Source organism: Lutra lutra, chromosome Y (genome assembly GCF_902655055.1).
Source record: "Lutra lutra chromosome Y, mLutLut1.2, whole genome shotgun sequence".
NCBI lineage: Eukaryota > Metazoa > Chordata > Mammalia > Carnivora > Mustelidae > Lutra > Lutra lutra.
In genome coordinates, this window is record NC_062297.1 from 1,573,517 (window position 1) to 1,592,101 (window position 18,585).

General features: G+C 40.4%; 1 protein-coding gene across 15 annotated transcripts in view; it reads left to right on the forward strand.

Annotated features, from left to right (window-relative positions):
* LOC125092604 (lysine-specific demethylase 5D) overlaps nucleotides 1-18,585 on the forward strand; it is a 63,514-nt gene that overhangs the window by 13,387 nt on the left and 31,542 nt on the right. For 7 of the 15 annotated variants that reach the window (XM_047717003.1, XM_047716991.1, XM_047716992.1 and 4 more), the window contains 2 exons: nucleotides 4,888-5,011; nucleotides 5,114-5,298. In XM_047717003.1, the coding sequence (XP_047572959.1) occupies nucleotides 4,888-5,011; nucleotides 5,114-5,298 (309 nt within the window). Of the gene's footprint in view, nucleotides 1-3,645; nucleotides 3,667-4,887; nucleotides 5,012-5,113; nucleotides 5,299-18,585 lie in introns of those variants that run through there. The other 8 variants (XM_047716994.1, XM_047716996.1, XM_047716997.1 and 5 more) reach the window with 4 other exon arrangements.

The following is an 18,585-nucleotide window of genomic DNA, read 5'->3' on the forward strand; positions in this document are numbered from 1 at the left end:
TCTCTGCTTCTAGTACAGGAATGCTTGTTTCCTTTTCCAGATTAGGGAAATTCTCATCTGCGATTTGTTCAACTATATTTTCTAGTTCTCTCTCTTTCCCCACCCCCTCAGGGATCCCAGTAATTCTGGCATTGGAATGTTTCATGGCATCATTTATTTCTCTAATTCTGTTTTCATGGAAACAGAAAAGCTCTTTGTTCCAGGCCTTCTCCTTATCCTTCTTTTCTGTCACTAATCAATCTTCTGATTCATTTAGCCTGGCTGTTAGAGTATCTAGATTAGACTGGATCTCATTGATAGCATTTTAAGTTCTGCCAGATCAGCTCTCACTTCTGCCTTTAGAGACTCTATTTTGCCATTCGTGGTTTTCTCCGTCCTAGCTATTGTCTGCACACCTGTTACCCTGAAGTTTATTTCTGACATCTTGCTTTTATCCATATCCGTTAGTTCTGTGACAGAGGTCACAGACTCGTGAGTTTTTCCTATGTTGGTGGTTCCACCTCTTAGTTATTCTGTTGAGGGGTGACTGAGGGGGTGAGTAGAGTCCAAATTATTGACCGCAACTGAAGCAAGATGCAACTGTTTTATAGGGACCTTAGGGTTGTCAGCCTCTTGTTTTTCCAGCCTGTCTTCTGAGGAGAGGGGTCTGCCATGCTGTTACTCATGCAACCCCGTTTGGGCAGAATTGCCCTGCCACCTATGGGGAGGTGGGATGGGTTCAGTGAAAACTGGTTTTGAAGGGCTTTTGCGGCTTTCTCTGGTGGCTTTCCACGTCCCCCCTAAGAGTAAGAGCAGAAGTGACCTCATTGAAACCTCTGTGTCAGAACAGAGAGATCGCAGTCTGCCCCTCGGTTGGCTCTCCAGGCCACATTGTCCCCATTTCTGTCGGTCTGCTAAAAACCACAGCCACCTGGGTTGTGTGCCCTACAACCCAGGCAGCACTCCCAGCCCTCGCTTCCAGGTCCTGGCACATCTCTGCCCTTAGTACTTCTATCTATCTATCTATCTATCTATCTATCATTCATTCATTCAATCATTCATTCATTCATTCATTCATTCATTTTTGCCCTTAGTACTTCTAAAACCGCAAGCCACCCCTGGTTCACACGTGTGCTTCCACAGCTCCAGCCTTCAATCTGGGGCTCTGCTCTATAGTCCTTTTCACATAGCTATTATTGTGAGTCTGTGCCCAGGCCCCAGCTCGGGACATTTTTGTGCTATTGTGTTACTTCTCCTTCCCAATGCCAGCCCTTATGATGGCTCCTTCCCCTTCCGTTTATCTTCTGATATCTGCCCGCAGAGTCACAGCTCCCTGGTTCATACCTCGAAACCGGCTACTGGAGATGCTCTGTTGATATTGATCCAGATATATCTTCTTATATCTCAGGTTGATTTCATGGGTGTTCAGAGTGGTCTGGCAGATATCCAGCTTAATTCAGGAGACCAGTTGAAATGGGGTCCCCTACTCTGCCATCTTGCTTCCCTCCACTCATACCTGTTATTTCATATTTAAAAGCATTAGCTCTTTTAAAAGGTACTTTGAATTATATTTCAGGATATGGTGTTAAGTATAATGTGTGTAATATAATGAATATTTAATGTAAAATTGTAAAGTAATATATATGGCACTTAAGAGTCCTATGCCTACTATGCTGATAGAATCATCTTTCACAACCTGTTTTCAAGTTTAGTCTTCTATTAAACCCTACAGAATGGTAACTCAGAAGGGTTTAATCTAACTTATAAATTGAGGTCATAAAATAGTGATGTATTTGTTTTTATATAACTGATTTGGTAAAATCAAAATGTGTGAAGAATGAGGAACCAGGCATCTTTGTGCACTGCTGGTAGCATAAGATTGTACTAAGGTTAAAATTTTAAGTTACTAAAATTTCAAAGGTGCATGTCTTCTATTAATAAATCTTTGACAATAGTGTAGAACAAATATATGGGTATTTGTAATTTATGTCCAGGTCTTAATGTAGAAAAGTGACTGGATGACAGCCTGGAGAGTTCAGTGCCACTAAAAGGTTTTAAAGTTATAGTTTCTCTAGAAACAAGAGTCAAAGCACATCATACAGGGCCACAGGAGAAAGCATTAATCTTAGTAAGGATCAGGAAGCAAGAGGAGGGCATAGGCCGTAGCCTTTATCCGAGTTTCCTTGGGGCAGGTGAGACAGGGTGGGATAAAACATTTTAGGATTGAATAGTTTGAGTAATTCCGCTAGGCTCTGGAGCATAGAGACTATCTGTAGTTGTTTTGGACCTGGCCATAGGTTGATTTTGGGAAGGTGAAATAATGTTTTAGTATGTGAAGGTTAGATAAGGAGGTGGTTGGATGTTGAGATTTGATACTGCTTGGTGTGTATATGAAAGGTGGACTCAACTACAAATTCACTACCTTTAAGAATTAGCAAACCCTTATAGGTGCAAGTTTCTTAGGCTAGCAAGGTCTCCTACAAGACGTCAGAATATAAAATAACAGAAAATTAGAATGTGGTTAATACAATTAATTACATCATCGTTTATAATATCAAAAAATAGAAATAGTACTAATGATATATAATAAGAAAAGTGTAAGTTACCTGTGGAATACTATTATAATACAATGATGAACTGTGGGACAGACCTATGTTTTTTTTTTTAAAGATTTTATTTATTTATTTGACAGAGAGAAATCACAAGTAAGCAGAGAGGCAGGCAGAGAGAGAGGAGGAAGCAGGCTCCCTGCTGAGCAGAAAGCCCGATGTGGGGCTCGAACCCAGGACCTGGGATCATGACCTGAGCCGAAGGCAGCGGCTCAACCCACTGAGCCACCCAGGCGCCCTCAGACCTATGTTTTGATGGTTCCAGAAATTTTATCCTTGAATGAACCTCTGTTTTTTGTTTTTTTTTTGTTTGTTTTTCTTTTTTATTTATTAACACACAATGTATTACTTGTTTCCGTGGTACGGGTCTTTTGAATCATGTCTTACACAATTCACAGCACCCACCATAGCACATACCCTCCCCAGTATCCATCACCCAGCCATCCTGTCCTTCCCTCCCCCACTCCCCAGTTTGTTTCCTGAGATTAAGAGCCTTTACGGTTTGTCCTCTTCCCTGGTCCCCATCTTGTTTCATTGTTTTCCCCTTCCTTCCCTACCATGACCCCCTGCCCTGCCTCTCAGATTCCTCCTGTTAGAGAGATCATATGATAATTGTCTTTCTCTGATTGACTTATGTCACTCAGCATAATACCCTCTAGTTCCATCCACGTTGTTGCAAATGGTAAAAATTCATTTCTTTTGATGGGTGCATAGTATTCCATTGTGTGTGTGTGTGTGTGTGTGTGTGTGTGTGTGTGTGTGTGTATAGATATATATACATATACACCACTTCTTTATCCATTTATCTGTTGATGGGCATCTAGGCTTTTTCCATAGTTTGGCTGTTTTGGACATTGCTGCTGTAAACATTCAGGTGCACATGGCCCTTCATTTCATTTACCCCAAAGATACTACTTTCGTAGTATCTTTGTAGTAAGATACTTCTTTTGTATCTTTGGGGTAAATACCCAGTAGTGTGATTGCTGGATTGCAGGGTATTTTCAATTTTTTGAGGAACCTCTATCCTGTTTTCCAGAGTGGCTGCACCAGGTTGCTTTCCCACCAACAGTGTGAGAAGGTTCGTCTTTCTCTGCATTCTTGCCAACATCTGTTGTTTCCTGACTTGTTAATTTTAGCTGTTGTTACTGGTGTGAGTTGGTATCTCACTGTGGTTTTGACTGAACAAACCTCTGTTTTGAGCTCCAGACTCCTATGTTTCTCTTGATTTGTGTCTGATCATTCGGAGATTATTTTTACTACCCCCATTGTGTCCCAGTTGATCCTGTGTTTATCATGGTATTGTTGTGTATTATATGTCATTTCCTACATAAGTTACTTTGGGACTAGATCAGAATCAGAAAATATGTTATTATGTGCATTTGTATATAGGTATAGAATAAAATCTACAAAAACCTCAAATTTTAAATAAAAGGGAGATTTAAAAAAAATCTACAAAAACCTCAAATTTTAAATAAAAGTAGGGCTTTAAAAGTAGAATGAAAGTAGACTCAAACACAGATAAAAGAGACCTCGTGATGTGCAGTAAAAAGATATACTGAAAATGGTATTTAGTGTGTGTATTTATGACAGATAATGGGTTTACAGTTTTCTAGGATCCCCGATTATATTGTGAGAAGAAAGTTTTTTCTGTTGCTCCGAGTTCAAACTGGAATCCTCCTAACTTCCCATTTGCGTCTTACTGAGCTGTAGAAAGACTCCTTTGTATTTAGTGAATTCTGTAGTATAAGTTATATATTTTATGCTACTTAAGCTTAACTAGCCTTGCGAACACAGAATTATTTTATTATCTAGTTCATAGCATGAAAACATTTGAGAAAGGTAGTTATCACTGAAATTTCTCATTAACTCCTATCTGGCCACATCTTACCTACAGGTAAAAATACATCATGAATAAATAGTTAAAAAGAGAGGCACCTGGATGGCTAAGTCAGTTATCTGCTTTTGGCTTTGGTCACGATCTCAGGTCCTCGAATCGACCTCCACATCAGGGTCCTTGCTCAGCGGGAGGCTGCCTTCCCTTTCCCACTCACTCTGTTTGTGTTGACTCTCTCGCTTTCTCCTTAAATAAATAAATAAATAAATAAATAAATAAATCTTAAAATAGTTAAAGATAAGTGTATACTGTTGATTGACCTTAGTCTCTGTGATCTCTTTTGGGATACTTACCAAGATAATTTGCAGATAATGGAAGTTTAGATCTTGCCTGAAATACGTATTTGTATGTGTGTATACATACACATATGTAACTTGTTTCCTTCTTTGAACCTTGTTTTTATAGCCAGAACCTACAGAGGAAGATATCGAGAAGAATCCAGAACTGAAGAAACTGCAGATCTATGGGGCTGGTCCCAAGATGATGGGCTTGGGGCTAATGGCCAGGGATAAGACTTTACGGAAGAAAGGTGAAGCTTAATAGGGCCACGAGACAATGTGTGGGTTAAAGTACAGAAGTGGGAGAGTTAGTTTGGTGACTTTGATGGGAGAATAGATTTGTTTGTTTTCAGATTTGTTTCTAACTGCCCTAGATAAAGAAGGTGTCATATGCCCTCGCACTGTTCTGATGAAGGAGGAACCAAGAGAGGATGGGAAATTGATGTCACCATTGCCAAGAGAGGACCTGAATCACAGTGGAGAGCCCTGTACCAAGATGACCATGCGACTAAGGAGGAATCACAGTAGTGCCCAGTTTGTAAGGACTTAACCTATGATTTATTTTTTTTTTAAGATTTTATTTATTTTTTTGATAGACAAAGATCACAAGTAGGCAGAGAGGCAGGCAGAGAGAGAGTAGGAAGCAGGCTACCCACTGAGCAGAGAACCCGATTCAGGGCTCCATCCCAGGAGCCTGAGATCATGACCTGAGCCCAAGGTAGAGGCTTTAACCCACTGATGCCCAGTCACCCAGGTTCCCCAACCTATGATTTTCTAACACTTTTTTTTCCCCAAGTGAAACTATGTAAGTATGTATATGTTGTATGTATATATGTATTTTTTATTATGCTTAGTTAGCCATTATATAGGTGTAACACACAGTGCTCATCACAACATGTGCCCTTCTTAATACCATCACCCTGTTATCCCCTTCTCCTACTCTCCTCCCTTCTGAAACTGCCAGCTTGTTTCTTGGGGTCTGTGGGTTCTCATAGTTCATCTTCCTCTCTGATCTCTCCCCCTTTAGATTTCCCTCCCTTCCCTTATAGTCCTGTGTTATTGCTTATGTCCCATATATTTGTGAAAACAAATGATAATTGTCTTTTTCTGTTTGACTTATTTCACTTAGCATAATACCCTCTGGTTACATCTATGTTTATGCAAATGCTAGGTATTCATACTTTTTGATGGCTGAGTAACATTCCATTGTATATATGGACCATATCATCTATATCTGTTCATCCTTTGAAGAGTATCTTGACTCTTTCCACAGTTTGGCAACTGTGGCCATTGCTGCTATAAACATTGGGGTAGCCTGTGCCCCTTCTTTTCACTACCTCTGTATCTTTGGGATAAATACCCACTAGTGCAGTTGCTGAGTCACAGGATAGCTCTATTCTTAACATCTTGAATAACCTCCATACTGTTTCCCAGAGTGGCTGCACCAACTTGACATTCTCACCAACATGTAAGAGGATTCCCCTTTCTTCACATCCATTCCAACACTTGTTTTTTCCTTTCTTGTTAATTCTTGCCATTCTAACTGGTTGTGGTGGTGTCTCATTGTCATTTTGATTTGTCTTTCCCTGATGGCTAGTGATGTTGAGCATTTTTTCATGTATCTGTTAGCCATTTTTTTTTAAAGATTTTATTTATTTGTCAGAGAGAGAGAGATCACAAGTAGGCAGAGAGGCAGGCAGAGACAGAGGGAGAAGCAGGTTCCCTGCCGAGCAAGGAACCCGATATGGGACTTGATCCCAGGACGCTGGGACCATGACCTGAGCCAAAGGCAGAGCCACCCAGGTGTCCCTCTGTTAGGCATTTTTTATGTCTTTTTTTTTTTTGAGAAGTGGCTGTTAATGTCTTATGCCCATTTTTTGACTGGGTTATTAGTTTTTTGGCTATTGGGTTTGAGAAGTTCTTTTTAAAAATAGTTTACTTATTTCCTTGAGAGAGAGAAACTGCATAGAGGGAGGGGGTTAGAGGGAAGAGCAGATGCCCTGATGAGCAGGGAGCCCGATGTGGCAGTCAGTCCCAGGTCTCCAGGATCAAGTGCTGAGCCGAAGGCAGTTGCTTAACCAAGTGAGCCACCCAGGTGCCCTCACCTTTCTTTTTTTAAGATTGTATTTGAGAAGTTCTTTATAGATCTTGGATATCAGCCCTTTGTCTGTATGTCATTTGCAAATATTTTCTCCCATTCCATGGATTGCCTCTGTGTTTTGTTGACCATTTCCTTTGCTGTGCAGAAGCTTTTTGTCTTGATGAAGTTTCCCAAAAGCTCATTTTTGCTTTTGCTTCCCTTGCCTTTGGAGACACGTCTCGAAAGAAGTTGCTGTGGCCGATGTCGAAGAGGTTACTGCCTATGTTCTCCTATGGGATTTTGATGGATTCCTGCCTCACGTTGAGTTCTTTCATCCATTTTGAGTTTATCTTTGTGTATGTTGTAAGTGGATGGTCGACTTTCGTTCTTCTGTACATAGCTCTCCAGTTTTCCCAGCACCATTTGTTGAAGAGACTGTCTTTTTTCCAAAGGGTATTTTTTCCTGGTGTGTGGGAGATTAGTTGACCATAGAGTTGAGGGTCCATATCTGGGCTCTCTGTTCCATTTGATTCATCTGTGTGTCTGTTTTTGTGCCATTACCATGCTGTCTTGGTGATCGCAGCTTTGTAATAAAGCTTGAAGCCAGGCGATGTGATGCCCCAGATTTGGTTATCTTTTTCAACATTTCCTTGGCAGTTTGGGGTCTTTTCTGGTTCCCTACGAGTTTTAGGATTGTTTTTGAAAAATGCCCTGGTATTTTGATGGGGATGGTGTTGAAAGTACGGATAGCTCTGGGGAGGATAGACATTTTGACAGTGTTTATCCTTCTGATCTGTGAGCATGGAATGTTTTTCCATCTTTTTGTCTTCTTCAGTTTCTTTCATGAGTGTTCTGTAGTTCCTAGAGTACATATCCTTCACCTCTTCGGTTAGGTTTTTTCCAAGGTATCTTATGGTTCTTGGTGCTGGTGTTGCATAGATGCAAGGTATCTATGGTTCTCGCTTCTCTGGTTTCTCTTTCTACAGTCACATTGTTAGAGTATAAGAAAGCAGCTGATTTCTGTGCATTGATTTTGTGTTCTGCCATGTTGCTGAATTGCTGTATGGGTTAGGGTTAGGGTTAGGGTTAGGGTGGAGAATTTTGATTTTCCACCTAAGAGTGTCATGTAATCTGAGAAGAGAGAGATTGACTTCTTCTTTGCCAGTTTGAATACCTTTTATTTCCTTTTGTTGTCCAGTTGCTGTTGCTAGGACTTCTAGTACTGTGTTGAACAGTAGTGGTGAGAGTGGGCATCTCTGTCGTGTTCCTGATCTTAAGGGAAAGGCTCTCAGCTTTTCCCCGTTGAGAATGATACCCACCGTGGGTTTTTCATAGATGGATTTTATGAAGTTGAGGAATGTTCCCTCTATCCCTGTAGTTTGAAGAGTTTTAATCAGGAAAGGATGCTGTATTTTGTCAGATGCCTTTTCTGCATCGGTTGAGAGGACCATGTGGTTCTTCTGTCTTCTCTTACTGATTTGTTCTGTCACATTGATTGATTTGCGAATGTTGAACCACGCTTGCGTCCCAGGGATAAATCCCACCTGGTCTTGGTAAATAATCTTTTTAATGTACTGTTGGATCCTGATAGCTAGGATCTTGTTGAGAATCTTAGCTTCTATATTCATCAGGGATCTTGGTCTGAAGTTCTCCTTTTTGATGGGTCTTTGCCTGGTTTTGGGATCAAGGTAGTGGTGGCTTCATAGAAAGAGTCTGGAAGTTTTCCTTCTGTTTCTGTTTTTTGGAACAGCTTCAGTAGAGTAGGTATGATTTCTTCTTTGAATGTTTGGTAGAATTTCCGTGGGAAGCCATCTGACCCTAAACTCTTGTTTTTTGGGAGGTTTTTAATTAATGTTTCAATTTTGTTATTGGTCATTGGTCTGTTCAGGTTGTCAGTTGTCCCGTTTCAGTCTTAGAAGTTTATAGGTTTCTAGGAATGCATCCATTTCTCCTAGGTTGCTTAGCTTACTGGCATATAGCTGTTGATGATAATTTCTGTTAATTGTTTCTATTTTATTGGTGTTAGTCATGATCTTTCCCCTTTCATTCCTGATTTTATTAATTTGAGTCCTTTCTCTTTTTTGGTTAAGTCTGGCCAGTGGTTTATTAGTGTCATTAATTCTTTCAGAGGACCAACTTCTGGTTTTTGTCGATGTGTTCGGCTGTATCTCTGGTTTGTAATTCATTGATCTCCGCTCTGATCTTAATTATTACCCTTTTTGTGCATTGGTTGGGCTTAAATTTTTTATTCTCCAATTCTTTGAAAGTATAAAGGTAGTTTGTGTATTCGGGATTTTTCTGTAGGACCACCTTTGCCATAGCCCATAGGTTTTGGACCGATATGCTTTCGTTCTCATTGGTTTTCATGAGTTGTTTAAGTTGTTCTTTGATTTCCTGGTTGACCCAAATGTTCTTAAGCAGGATGGTCTTTAGCTTCCAAGTGTTTTAATTTTTCTTTCTTTCTTCCTTCCTTTCTTTCTTTTTTTTTTTTTTTAAAGATTTTATTTGTTTATTTGACAGAGAGAGATCACAAGCAGACAGAGAGGCAGGCAGGCAGAGAGAGAGAGAGAGAGAGAAGCAGGCTCCTGCTGAGCAGAGAGCCCGATGCGGCACTTGATTCCAGGACCCTGAGATCATGACCTGAGCCGAAGGCAGCGGCTTAACCCACTGAGCCACCCAGGCGCCCATCAAGTGTTTGAATTTTTCAAAACTTTTTCTTGTGACTGAGTTACAGTTTCAAGCCACTGTCGTCTAATATGCAGGGAATAATCTCAGTCTTTTGGTATTGGTTGAGACCTGATTTGTAACCCAGTATGTGGTCTCTTTTGGAGGAAGTTCCATGTGGATTCAAGAAGAATGATTATTCTGTTGTTTTAGAGTGGATTATTCTGTACATATTTCTAAGTTTATCTGGTCCAGTGTGTCATTCAAAGTTATGTTTTTGTTGATCTTCTGTTTAGGTGATCTGTCCAGTGCTGAGAATGCAGTGTTAAAATTTCCTACTATTAATGTATTATTGTCAATCTGATTCTTTATTTTGGTTAACAGTTGGGTTATGTAGTTGGCTCTTCCTATGTTGGCGGCATAGATATTTACAGTTGTTAGATCTTCTTGTTGGTTAGTCCCTTAACGAATGATAGAGTACCCTCTGGATCTGTTATTACAGTGTTTGGTTTAAATTCTAGTTTGTCTGATACAAGAATTGCTGCCCTGCTTTCTTTTGAGTCCTATTGGCATGACAAATGGTTCTCCATCCCATTTCAGTCTGGATGTATCTTTGGTTCAGAATGAGTCTCTTAGATAACATATGGTTGGGTCCTGTCTTTGTATGCAGTCTGTTTTGTGGCAGCATTTAGGCTGTTCACGTTGAGGGTTACTAATGAAAGGCACAGATTTATTGTCATCCTCTTGTCTGTGCAGTTCCTATTTCTGTGGATTGTCTCTGTAAATTTCTGGTCCATATTCTTCTCAGCGTCTTTGTCCTTTTATAGAATCCCCCCTTAATATTTCTTGTAGAGCTGGTTTAGTGGTCACATATTCTTTCATCTTTTGCCAGTCTCGTAAGCTCGTTTTCTCTCCATCCATTCTGAATGACAGCCTTGCCAGATAAAGAGTTCTTGGCTGCATGGTCTTCTCATTTAATAACCTGAATATGTCTTGCCAGCCCTTTTTGTTTTGCCAGGTCTCTGTGGATAGGTCTGACGTTATTCTGATGTCCCTACGCTGTATGTAAGGAATCTCTTCCCCCTAACTGCCCTTGGATGGCGTCCTTTGTTCTAAGATTTGTGAGTTTTCTGTTCTCTTTGATCTTGGGAGGGGTCTTCTCTGCCTCTAGGATGCAAATGCTGGTTTCCTTCCCCAGGCTAGGGAAGTTCTCAGCTCTAGTTTGCTCAAATACATCTTTTAGTCTCTCTGTCTGCCCCCTCAGGGATCCCAGTAATTCTGACATTGTAACATTTCATGGTATTGTTGAAAATATATCTCCTAGTCTTCTCTTTCGCCTTACTGCCTCAGTGATCCCAAGAATTCTGACATTGGAATGTTTCCTAGTGTCATTGATTTCTCTAAGTTTGTTCTCATGGATTTTAAACTGTTTACTCCAGGCCTCCTCCTCTTCCTTCCTATCAGTTTATCTTCTAGATCACTAATTCATTCTTCTGCCTCATTTACCCTAGTTGTTAGAGTATCTGGTTTAGACTGCATTTCATTTTTAAGTTTGGCCTGATTAACTCTCATTTCTGCCCTTAGAGAGTCTATGCTGCTGTTAATGGTTTTCTCAAGCCTAGCTATTGTCTCATAATTCTTGCCCTGAAGTCTGTTTCTGACATCTTGCTTATATCCATATCCATTAAGTCTGTGGGAGAGGCTCTGGGTGTTTTCTTTGTTGGGAGTTCCTCCTCCTAGTTATTCTCGAGTTGTGGTTGAGAGGATGTACAGTCGAAAATATCAACCACAGTCCAGGCAAGGTGCACTCTTAGAGATTCAGAAGAATTGGAAGCCACCACCAAAAAAATTTTTCAAAACTTTTTTTTTTTTTTTTTAAAGATTTATTTATTTATTTGACAGAGAGGCAGGCAGAGAGAGAGGGGGAAGTAGGCTCCCCGCTGAGCAGAGAGCCTGATGCGGGGCTCGATCCCCGGACCCTGGGATCATGACCTGAGCCGAAGGCAGAGGGTTTAACCCACTTAGCCACCCAAGCGCCCCCAAAACTTTTTCTTGTGATTGAATTCCAGTTTTAAAGTATTGTGATCTGAGAATATATAGGGAATAATCTCAGTCTTTTGGTATGGTTGAGTCCTGATTTGTGACCCAGTATGTGGTATATTCTGAAGAAAGTTCCATGTACACTCGAGAAGAATGAGTATTCTGTTGTTTTAGGGGGGAATGTTCTGTATATATTAATGAGGTCCATCTGGTCCAGTTTGTCATTCAAAGCTCCTGTTTCTTTGTTGAATTTCTGCTTAGATGATCTGTCTGTTGCTGAGAGCGGCATTAAGATCCCCTACAATTAACGTATTCTTATCAGTATAGCTCTTTATTTTGATTAACAGTTGGCTGATATAGTTGGCTGCTTCCGTGTTGGGGGCATAAATATTTACAGTTATTAGATATTATTGTTGGATAGACCCTTTAAAATTGATGTAGTGTCCTGTATCTCTAACTACTGTCTTTAGCTTAAGATCTAATTTGTCTGATCTGAGAATTACTACCTCAGCTTTCTTTTGAGGTCCATTGGCATGAAAAATGGTTCTCTATCCCTTCACTTTCAGTCTGGATGTATCTAGGTTCAGAATGAGTCTCTTTTAGGCAGCATATGGATGGGTCCTGTCATTTTATCCAATCTGCAACCCTGTGCCCTTTTATGGGAGCTTCTAGGCCATTCATGTTAGAGTGATTATTGAAAGATATGATTTTATTGTCATCATGTTGCCTGTGAAGTCCTTGTTTCTATAGATTGTCTCTATATATCTGAGTTCTATATCACTCTTGGGGTCTTTCTCTTTTATAGAACCCTTTTAATATTTCTTGCAGGACTGGCTTGGTCTTCACATATTCTCAGTTTGTGCCAGGCTTGGAAGCTCTTTATCTCTCCATCTGTTCTTTGCCAGATAAAGAATTCTTGGGTGCATATTCTTCTCATTTAGTACCCTGACTATGTCTTGCCATCCCTTTCTGGCTTGCTGGGTCTCATGGACAGGCCTGATAATATTCTGATGTTCTTCCCTTCGTACCTAAGGAGTCTCTTCCCCCTAGCTGCCCTTAAGATGGTTTCTTGGTTCTAAGATTGAGGAGTTTCACTATAACATGCTGGGGCGTTGGTCTGTTCTCCTTGATCTTGGGAGGGGTCCTCTCTGCTTCTAGTACAGGAATGCTTGTTTCCTTTTCCAGATTAGGGAAATTCTCATCTGCGATTTGTTCAACTATATTTTCTAGTTCTCTCTCTTTCCCCACCCCCTCAGGGATCCCAGTAATTCTGGCATTGGAATGTTTCATGGCATCATTTATTTCTCTAATTCTGTTTTCATGGAAACAGAAAAGCTCTTTGTTCCAGGCCTTCTCCTTATCCTTCTTTTCTGTCACTAATCAATCTTCTGATTCATTTAGCCTGGCTGTTAGAGTATCTAGATTAGACTGGATCTCATTGATAGCATTTTAAGTTCTGCCAGATCAGCTCTCACTTCTGCCTTTAGAGACTCTATTTTGCCATTCGTGGTTTTCTCCGTCCTAGCTATTGTCTGCACACCTGTTACCCTGAAGTTTATTTCTGACATCTTGCTTTTATCCATATCCGTTAGTTCTGTGACAGAGGTCACAGACTCGTGAGTTTTTCCTATGTTGGTGGTTCCACCTCTTAGTTATTCTGTTGAGGGGTGACTGAGGGGGTGAGTAGAGTCCAAATTATTGACCGCAACTGAAGCAAGATGCAACTGTTTTATAGGGACCTTAGGGTTGTCAGCCTCTTGTTTTTCCAGCCTGTCTTCTGAGGAGAGGGGTCTGCCATGCTGTTACTCATGCAACCCCGTTTGGGCAGAATTGCCCTGCCACCTATGGGGAGGTGGGATGGGTTCAGTGAAAACTGGTTTTGAAGGGCTTTTGCGGCTTTCTCTGGTGGCTTTCCACGTCCCCCCTAAGAGTAAGAGCAGAAGTGACCTCATTGAAACCTCTGTGTCAGAACAGAGAGATCGCAGTCTGCCCCTCGGTTGGCTCTCCAGGCCACATTGTCCCCATTTCTGTCGGTCTGCTAAAAACCACAGCCACCTGGGTTGTGTGCCCTACAACCCAGGCAGCACTCCCAGCCCTCGCTTCCAGGTCCTGGCACATCTCTGCCCTTAGTACTTCTATCTATCTATCTATCTATCTATCATTCATTCATTCAATCATTCATTCATTCATTCATTCATTCATTTTTGCCCTTAGTACTTCTAAAACCGCAAGCCACCCCTGGTTCACACGTGTGCTTCCACAGCTCCAGCCTTCAATCTGGGGCTCTGCTCTATAGTCCTTTTCACATAGCTATTATTGTGAGTCTGTGCCCAGGCCCCAGCTCGGGACATTTTTGTGCTATTGTGTTACTTCTCCTTCCCAATGCCAGCCCTTATGATGGCTCCTTCCCCTTCCGTTTATCTTCTGATATCTGCCCGCAGAGTCACAGCTCCCTGGTTCATACCTCGAAACCGGCTACTGGAGATGCTCTGTTGATATTGATCCAGATATATCTTCTTATATCTCAGGTTGATTTCATGGGTGTTCAGAGTGGTCTGGCAGATATCCAGCTTAATTCAGGAGACCAGTTGAAATGGGGTCCCCTACTCTGCCATCTTGCTTCCCTCCACTCATACCTGTTATTTCATATTTAAAAGCATTAGCTCTTTTAAAAGGTACTTTGAATTATATTTCAGGATATGGTGTTAAGTATAATGTGTGTAATATAATGAATATTTAATGTAAAATTGTAAAGTAATATATATGGCACTTAAGAGTCCTATGCCTACTATGCTGATAGAATCATCTTTCACAACCTGTTTTCAAGTTAGTCTTCTATTAAACCCTACAGAATGGTAACTCAGAAGGGTTTAATCTAACTTATAAATTGAGGTCATAAAATAGTGATGTATTTGTTTTTATATAACTGATTTGGTAAAATCAAAATGTGTGAAGAATGAGGAACCAGGCATCTTTGTGCACTGCTGGTAGCATAAGATTGTACTAAGGTTAAAATTTTAAGTTACTAAAATTTCAAAGGTGCATGTCTTCTATTAATAAATCTTTGACAATAGTGTAGAACAAATATATGGGTATTTGTAATTTATGTCCAGGTCTTAATGTAGAAAAGTGACTGGATGACAGCCTGGAGAGTTCAGTGCCACTAAAAGGTTTTAAAGTTATAGTTTCTCTAGAAACAAGAGTCAAAGCACATCATACAGGGCCACAGGAGAAAGCATTAATCTTAGTAAGGATCAGGAAGCAAGAGGAGGGCATAGGCCGTAGCCTTTATCCGAGTTTCCTTGGGGCAGGTGAGACAGGGTGGGATAAAACATTTTAGGATTGAATAGTTTGAGTAATTCCGCTAGGCTCTGGAGCATAGAGACTATCTGTAGTTGTTTTGGACCTGGCCATAGGTTGATTTTGGGAAGGTGAAATAATGTTTTAGTATGTGAAGGTTAGATAAGGAGGTGGTTGGATGTTGAGATTTGATACTGCTTGGTGTGTATATGAAAGGTGGACTCAACTACAAATTCACTACCTTTAAGAATTAGCAAACCCTTATAGGTGCAAGTTTCTTAGGCTAGCAAGGTCTCCTACAAGACGTCAGAATATAAAATAACAGAAAATTAGAATGTGGTTAATACAATTAATTACATCATCGTTTATAATATCAAAAAATAGAATAGTACTAATGATATATAATAAGAAAAGTGTAAGTTACCTGTGGAATACTATTATAATACAATGATGAACTGTGGGACAGACCTATGTTTTTTTTTTTAAAGATTTTATTTATTTATTTGACAGAGAGAAATCACAAGTAAGCAGAGAGGCAGGCAGAGAGAGAGGAGGAAGCAGGCTCCCTGCTGAGCAGAAAGCCCGATGTGGGGCTCGAACCCAGGACCTGGGATCATGACCTGAGCCGAAGGCAGCGGCTCAACCCACTGAGCCACCCAGGCGCCCTCAGACCTATGTTTTGATGGTTCCAGAAATTTTATCCTTGAATGAACCTCTGTTTTTGTTTTTTTTTTGTTTGTTTTTCTTTTTATTTATTAACACACAATGTATTACTTGTTTCCGTGGTACGGGTCTTTTGAATCATGTCTTACACAATTCACAGCACCCACCATAGCACATACCCTCCCCAGTATCCATCACCCAGCCATCCTGTCCTTCCCTCCCCCACTCCCCAGTTTGTTTCCTGAGATTAAGAGCCTTTACGGTTTGTCCTCTTCCCTGGTCCCCATCTTGTTTCATTGTTTTCCCCTTCCTTCCCTACCATGACCCCCTGCCCTGCCTCTCAGATTCCTCCTGTTAGAGAGATCATATGATAATTGTCTTTCTCTGATTGACTTATGTCACTCAGCATAATACCCTCTAGTTCCATCCACGTTGTTGCAAATGGTAAAAATTCATTTCTTTTGATGGGTGCATAGTATTCCATTGTGTGTGTGTGTGTGTGTGTGTGTGTGTGTGTGTGTGTGTGTATAGATATATATACATATACACCACTTCTTTATCCATTTATCTGTTGATGGGCATCTAGGCTTTTTCCATAGTTTGGCTGTTTTGGACATTGCTGCTGTAAACATTCAGGTGCACATGGCCCTTCATTTCATTTACCCCAAAGATACTACTTTCGTAGTATCTTTGTAGTAAGATACTTCTTTTGTATCTTTGGGGTAAATACCCAGTAGTGTGATTGCTGGATTGCAGGGTATTTTCAATTTTTTGAGGAACCTCTATCCTGTTTTCCAGAGTGGCTGCACCAGGTTGCTTTCCCACCAACAGTGTGAGAAGGTTCGTCTTTCTCTGCATTCTTGCCAACATCTGTTGTTTCCTGACTTGTTAATTTTAGCTGTTGTTACTGGTGTGAGTTGGTATCTCACTGTGGTTTTGACTGAACAAACCTCTGTTTTGAGCTCCAGACTCCTATGTTTCTCTTGATTTGTGTCTGATCATTCGGAGATTATTTTTACTACCCCCATTGTGTCCCAGTTGATCCTGTGTTTATCATGGTATTGTTGTGTATTATATGTCATTTCCTACATAAGTTACTTTGGGACTAGATCAGAATCAGAAAATATGTTATTATGTGCATTTGTATATAGGTATAGAATAAAATCTACAAAAACCTCAAATTTTAAATAAAAGGGAGATTTAAAAAAAATCTACAAAAACCTCAAATTTTAAATAAAAGTAGGGCTTTAAAAGTAGAATGAAAGTAGACTCAAACACAGATAAAAGAGACCTCGTGATGTGCAGTAAAAAGATATACTGAAAATGGTATTTAGTGTGTGTATTTATGACAGATAATGGGTTTACAGTTTTCTAGGATCCCCGATTATATTGTGAGAAGAAAGTTTTTTCTGTTGCTCCGAGTTCAAACTGGAATCCTCCTAACTTCCCATTTGCGTCTTACTGAGCTGTAGAAAGACTCCTTTGTATTTAGTGAATTCTGTAGTATAAGTTATATATTTTATGCTACTTAAGCTTAACTAGCCTTGCGAACACAGAATTATTTTATTATCTAGTTCATAGCATGAAAACATTTGAGAAAGGTAGTTATCACTGAAATTTCTCATTAACTCCTATCTGGCCACATCTTACCTACAGGTAAAAATACATCATGAATAAATAGTTGTCTCTACTCTCTGTGTCTGCAAAACTGCGAACAATCTGGATCTGGGCGGGCTCGGGTCGCACCTGTGGTGCCAGTGGCCAGTCCCCAAGGCCTGCAGGCTGAGGTCGGGGCCTCTAGCTGCCTGGCCCCAGAATTTGTCCCTTAAGCCCCTGTGTTCTGTTTGAGTGCTGTTATCAGTCTTTTTCTGACCTGCCACCCCTGGTCTCCAAGGTATCGCTGGTCCTCAGGTGCAGGACACTTTTGCCCTTGATATTATGTTACTTTCCAATGGCTAGCTTCTGGTGGCTCCCTCTCCCTTCTGTTTATCCTCCCAGATCTGCCCTCGCAATCACAACTCTATCCTTTGTACCTCTTGACTGAAGATCCTCTGCCCCCATATCAATCCAGATGTACAATTTTAAATCTCAGGCTGATTTCATGGGTGTTCAGAACGGCTTGGTAGATAGCCAGCTAAATTCAAGGGACCAGTTGAAATGGGGTCCCTCACTCCTCTGCCATCTTTCTCCTCCACTTATGTTTGAACTTTCAGAACTCGGTGGAACCTGGAGTTAACCCACCTTACATTTTCCTCCCTTCCATTTGCTTCTGGGTTTTGTATATGAAAGAAACAAATGTTTAGGAAGGAGTAGAAACATAATCAAGGTATTATACTTAGGAGGGAAATTTGCATCTCCTATTTTTAAAATCTGAAATTTCTCCCATACTGCTGAATCTTTTCCAATACCCGTAATAAGTATTTTCTCAGCTTGATTAACACCTGTATATTTTAGGACATAATTTGAAAGCGGGTTGTTTTTGGCAAATGCTTCATATGCTATATGATCTCATATAGCAGATCTTGCCTTATGTCTTTAATGTTTGTGATTTCTCTTTTCCCGTTTTGTACTGCTTACTTAGAAGGATTTTTAGAATCACTTGAATATTTTGGAGTCTATTGGTTTATGGAATGGTCAGTTTCCTTTCTTGTTTTTCTTTTTTTTTTTCTAGCAAATTGTACTTTATGTTTTCCTAATTTTTATTTGACTACACCTACTCTGTAATTACTGATGTTCCTAAAAATTTTACCTCTTTTTAAAAACATTTTATTTATTTATTTGTCAGAGAGAGACAGTGAGCAGAAGCATGGGGAGCGGCAGGGAGAGGGAGAAGCAAACTCCCTGCTAAGTAGGGAGCTCAGTGTGGGACTAGACACCAGGACCCTGGGATCATGACGTGAGCTGAAGGCACACATGTAACTGACTGAGCCACCCAGTCGTCCCTAAAAATTTTGTCTTTGGAAAGACTTGTATTTTAAACTCCAGCTCCTGTATTTCTCTTATCTCTTCCTCATCACTTAGGGATTATATATATTATGATCACTTCCCTATTTGACCTTGTGTTTGTTATGTTACGGA